This window comes from Salvelinus fontinalis, chromosome 33, assembly GCF_029448725.1.
Source record: "Salvelinus fontinalis isolate EN_2023a chromosome 33, ASM2944872v1, whole genome shotgun sequence".
Classification (NCBI taxonomy): Eukaryota; Metazoa; Chordata; class Actinopteri; order Salmoniformes; family Salmonidae; genus Salvelinus; species Salvelinus fontinalis.
The window spans coordinates 16,094,037-16,100,037 of NC_074697.1; the positions used below are offsets into that span (position 1 = coordinate 16,094,037).

The 6,001-nt window shown below is 42.6% G+C and overlaps 1 protein-coding gene across 1 annotated transcript in view; it reads left to right on the forward strand.

Moving 5' to 3' along the window:
• The first annotated feature begins 2,141 nt into the window (after positions 1-2,141).
• Positions 2,142-6,001, forward strand: part of si:ch1073-83n3.2 (uncharacterized) — an 18,398-nt gene continuing 14,538 nt past the window's right edge. The window contains exon 1 of the mRNA XM_055895183.1: positions 2,142-2,358. Coding sequence (XP_055751158.1) covers positions 2,316-2,358 — 43 coding nt within the window. The 5' untranslated portion in view covers positions 2,142-2,315. The remainder of the gene's footprint in view (positions 2,359-6,001) is intronic.

A 6,001-nucleotide genomic window follows, 5' to 3' on the forward strand; every position in this document is an offset into this window, starting at 1 on the left:
AGAAAACATATCCAATTTTGATAAACTCCCATATCTACTGGGTTGAAATAGCACAGTGTGTCACGGCTGTTGAAAGGAGAGGACCAAGGTGCAGCGTGGTGAGCGTACATTTTCCTTTAATTAATAAAAATTACGCCGAACAAAACAATAAACACTACAAAAAACAAACCTTGAAGCTCAAATGTGTGCCCTAAACAAAGTCAACTTCCCACAAAGACAGGTGGGAAAAAAAGGGCTACCTAAGTATGGTTCTCAATCAGAGACAACGATAGACAGCTGCCTCCGATTGAGAACCACACCCGGCCAAAAACACAAAGAAATAGAAAACATAGAAATAAAGAAACTAGAATGGCAACCCTAGTCACACCCTGGCCTAACCAAAATAGAGAATAAAAACCTCTCTATGGCCAGGGCGTGACACAGTGTGCCATTACAGCAGCAATATTTGTGGCCTGTTGCCACAAGAAAAGGTCAACCAGTGAAGAACAAACACCATTCTAAAGACAACCCATATATATTTTTTTTTTTCCCCCTTTTGTACTTTAACTGTTTGCATATCAATACAACACTGTATATGTGACATAATATGACATTCCAAACGTCTTTATTATTTCGAAGTTTTGATAGTGTCATTTTTAAATGTTCCATTTGTATTATCTATTTCCCTTGCTTTGGTAATGTAAACATATGTTTCCCATGTCAATAAAGCCCCTTGAATTGAAATGGATCTGAATTGAGAGAGAGAGAGAGAGAGAGAGAGAGAGAGAGAGAGAGAGAGAGAGAGAGAGAGAGAGAGAGAGAGAGAGAGAGAGAGTGAGAGAGAGAGAGAGGAGAGAGAGAGAGAGAGAGAGAGAGAGAGTGAGAGAGAGAGAGAGAGAGAGAGCGAGAGAGAGAGAGAGAGAGAGAGAGAGGGGAGAGAGAGAGAGAGAGAGAGAGAGAGAGAGAGAGAGAGAGAGAGAGAGAGAGAGAGAGAGAGAGAGAGAGTGTCACGTTCTGACCCTAGTTTTTGTGTTAATCCTTTGTTTAGTTGGTCAGGACGTGAGCTGGGTGGGCATTCTATGTATTGTCTTTCTATGTTGGGTTTAATGTGTTGCCTGATATGGTTCTCAATTAGAGGCAGGTGTTTGATGTTTCCCCTGATTGAGAACCATATTAAGGTAGGCTGTTCTCACTGTTTGTTTGTGGGTGATTGTCTTCCGTGTCTGTATGTATGTTCGTACCACACGGGACTGTAGCGTTGGTTTGTAGTCTGTACCTGTTCGTGCGTTCTTCGTGTATTTGTAAGTTCTCATGCTTTAGGTCAGTCTACGTCGTTTTGTTGTTTTGTAATTTTCCAAGTGTTTTTCGTGTTCGTCTTCGTCTTTAAATAAATTCATTATGTATTCACAACCCGCTGCATTTTGGTCTGATCCCTACTCCTCCTCTTCAGATGAAGAGGAGGAGAGAAACCGTTACAGACAGAGAGAGAGAGAGAGAGAGGAAGAATCCAATCAACCATCTGGTCTCTCCATGGTGAGCCTCAGGCAGCATGAGAGGTGCTGCCTGTCAGTCAGGCAGGATAAAGCATCACTATAATGATAATTTTTTTAGGACTCGTGATGTTGACCTGTTCTATGGTGTAATTCAGGACAATCCCAATCCCCTAACCCTCATCACCCACCGCTCTCTCACTGCCTGGCAGCTGGGCTGGAGAGAGTCCTAAATAGTCCAGATTAAACTCCCTCTGTTTCTGCCTCTCTCTCTCTTTCTCTCTCTCTCCCTCCCTCTCTCAAGCTCCCTCCCTCCCTCCCCCTCTCTCTCTCTCTCAATTCAATTCAATTCAATTCAAGTGGCTTTATTGGCATGGGAAACATGTGTTAACATTGCCAAAGCAAATGAGGTAGACAATACACAAAAGTGAAACAAACAAAACGAATTAACAGTAAACATTACACATACAGAAGTTTCAAAACAATAAAGACATTACGAGTGTCATATTAAATATATACAGTGTTGTAACAATGTACAAATGGTCTCTCTCTCTCTCTCTCTCTCTCTCTCTCTCTCCCTCTCTCTCTCTCTCTCCCTCCCTTTCTCTCTCTCTCCCCTCCCTTTCTCTCTCTCTCCCCTCCCTTTCTCTCTCTCTCCCCCTCCCTTTCTCTCTCTCTCCCCCTCCCTCTCCCTCCCTTTCTCTACCTCTCTCTCTACCTCTCTCTCTACCTCTCTCTCTCTCTCTGTCTCCCTCCCTCTACCTCTCTCTCAGTTTCTATATCCCCCTCTCTCTCTATCCCTCACTCTCACCCAGACACTCAGTTCATTTGTGTCTAGCAGCAGACATGTCTACAGGAGGAGTACACCGTGGCTTCCTCAGAAAATATGGTGAGACTGACAGTCTTCTAATGGTTCTAATGGTGTCGTCTGTCTGGCAGGGAATAGAGGGATTAACTTGTTTTGCTGTGTTGTGCAAAAAACAAATATGGTTTGATTTTTAAATGCTTTGATACTGTTTGAGGATGACATTTGTCGGACAATATAACAGCTTGTCTTATTCAGCTTTTTTCCCCTGAAATTAGACAAATAGACCTCGAAATAGACCTCGTACTTTCCAGTATCCGTTATCTGGGTGCTACGTGGAAGATGTACCATGATATGAAGCAGGAAGTGTTGACGCTACAGCTGTCTGAACAGATACTCTACCTGCTGTAAAATAACCAAACCAGTGATTAGACTCAACTCATGTTATATTATATTCAACCTATTAGTTATAACTGTTAATTTACTAATCTGTAAATAAATTACCAATATTAACTAGTTCTGAATCCTCCATAAAGTATACCTGAATGAAAGTAATAGTTATCTGTTTGTACTGGTCATCTGTTGGTCTCCCAGTTAGATTGTTCTAATGACTTGTTGTCGTAGCGTGCCTTCCATCAGTGCTGCTGTGATGTGTAGGTGATGCGATGTTGCTATGTGTGTCTCAGATTATCCCCACATCTCTCAGGATAATCCACTTGATGGTCCCCACACCTCTCAGGATAATCCATCTGTTTCACTCTAATAATCCCAGAATTCTCCTCCTTCTCCGTCAGCCTAACAAATTCTCTCCGTCCACATCCCTGTATTATTGTTATGTACACAGAGGCTGGCTGGTGGTTCTGGTAATGTCTCTGAAGGACATAGATATTATAGCTACCTGGGGGATTCTTACCAAACTGGCGCTAAACACCTATTTATTTTAATTTTTTAAAGACAAAATAATAAAAATAAACATTTTCCACCTTACTTCCTCTTGGATCACTGGGATTGGGATCTTTATTGATCACTGGGATTGGGATCTTTATTGATCACTGGGATTGGGATCTGTATTGATCACTGACATTGGGATCTGTATTGATCTATTTTATAAGTATTGTTACGTTTATTGATCAGAAATCATGCATTTTACCACAACTACTAACAAAGTCCAAAAAAGTAATAAAAACTAAAAAAAAAATTTTTTTTACATTGCTCACCTAATGAAAAGACCTGAGATAAACATAACACTGAAAACAAATATATTTACAATTTTAATTATAACAAATATTTTGTCATTTAGATTCAGTAACCCGATACATTATCGAACTGTACTGGTCTCTATCAGTGATTCAGTAACCCGATACATTATCGAACTGTACTGGTCTCTATCAGTGATTCAGTAACCCGATACATTATCAAACTGTACTGGTCTCTATCAGTGATTCAGTAACCCGATACATTATCAAACTGTACTGGTCTCTATCAGTGATTCAGTAACCCGATACATTATCAAACTGTACTGGTCTCTATCAGTGATTCAGTAACCCGATACATTATCGAACTGTACTGGTCTCTATCAGTGATTCAGTAACCCGATACATTATCAAACTGTACTGAACTCTATCAGAGATTCAGTAACCCGATACATTATCAAACTGTACTGGTCTCTATCAGTGATTCAGTAACCCGATACATTATCAAACTGTACTGGTCTCTATCAGTGATTCAGTAACCCGATACATTATCAAACTGTGCTGATCTCTATCAGTGATTCAGTAACCCGATACATTATCAAACTGTGCTGATCTCTATCAGTGATTCAGTAACCCGATACATTATCAAACTGTGCTGATCTCTATCAGTGATTCAGTAACCCGATACATTATCAAACTGTGCTGATCTCTATCAGTGATTCAGTAACCCGATACATTATCAAACTGTACTGGTCTCTATCAGTGATTCAGTAACCCGATACATTATCGAACTGTACTGGTCTCTATCAGTGATTCAGTAACCCGATACATTATCGAACTGTACTGGTCTCTATCAGTGATTCAGTAACCCGATACATTATCAAACTGTACTGGTCTCTATCAGTGATTCAGTAACCCGATACATTATCAAACTGTACTGGTCTCTATCAGTGATTCAGTAACCCGATACATTATCAAACTGTACTGGTCTCTATCAGTGATTCAGTAACCCGATACATTATCAAACTATACTGAACTCTATCAGAGATTCAGTAACCGTAGTAACAGTAGTGATTTGTTAATCCCAGATGATGTCATAATACTAAACTCACTGATCTTAATGCAATTGACAAAAATAATATTTGTAATATAATGTATTAGGACCCGGGGGTAACGCATTACAGTAATCATTTTACTTTTACGATTAACGGAACGCACCTCTGATCTTTGCCATTAATCGCGCCAGTAGGGCTTTACGGTCTAGTGGAGGGTGTGCTTTCTAGAACCCATAGAGGGCTTTACGGTCTAGTGGAGGGTGTGCTTTCTGGACCCCATAGAGGGCTTTACGGTCTAGTGGAGGGTGTGCTTTCTAGAACCCATAGAGGGCTTTACGGTCTAGTGGAGGGTGTGCTTTCTAGAACCCATAGAGGGCTTTACGGTCTAGTGGAGGGTGTGCTTTCTCGAACCCATAGAGGGCTTTACGGTCTAGTGGAAGGTGTGCTTTCTGGACCCCATAGAGGGCTTTACGGTCTAGTGGAAGGTGTGCTTTCTGGACCCCATAGAGGGCTTTACGGTCTAGTGGAAGGTGTGCTTTCTGGACCCTATAGAGGGCTTTACGGTCTAGTGGAAGGTGTGCTTTCTAGAACCCATAGAGGGCTTTACGGTCTAGTGGAGGGTGTGCTTTCTAGAACCCATAGAGGGCTTTACGGTCTAGTGGAGGGTGTGCTTTCTAGAACCCATAGAGGGCTTCACCGTCTAGTGGAGGGTGTGCTTTCTAGAACCCATAGAGGGCTTTACGGTCTAGTGGAGGGTGTGCTTTCTAGAACCCATAGAGGGCTTTACGGTCTAGGGGAGGGTGTGCTTTCTAGAACCCATAGAGGGCTTTACGGTCTAGTGGAGGGTGTGCTTTCTAGAACCCATAGAGGGCTTTACGGTCTAGTGGAGGGTGTGCTTTCTAGAACCCATAGAGGGCTTTACAGTCTAGTGGAGGGTGTGCTTTCTAGAACCCATACAGGGCTTTACGGTCTAGTGGAGGGTGTGCTTTCTAGAACCCATAGAGGGCTTTACAGTCTAGTGGAGGGTGTGCTTTCTAGAACCCATAGAGGGCTTTACGGTCTAGTGGAGGGTGTGCTTTCTAGAACCCATAGAGGGCTTTACAGTCTAGTGGAGGGTGTGCTTTCTAGAACCCATAGAGGGCTTTACGGTCTAGTGGAGGGTGTGCTTTCTAGAACCCATAGAGGGCTTTACGGTCTAGTGGAGGGTGTGCTTTCTAGAACCCATAGAGGGCTTTACGGTCTAGTGGAGGGTGTGCTTTCTCGAACCCATAGAGGGCTTTACGGTCTAGTGGAGGGTGTGCTTTCTAGAACCCATAGAGGGCTTTACGGTCTAGGGGATGGTGTGCTTTCTAGAACCCATAGAGGGCTTTACGGTCTAGTGGAGGGTGTGCTTTCTAGAACCCATAGAGGGCTTTACGGTCTAGTGGAGGGTGTGCTTTCTAGAACCCATAGAGGGCTTTACGGTCTAGTGGAGGGTGT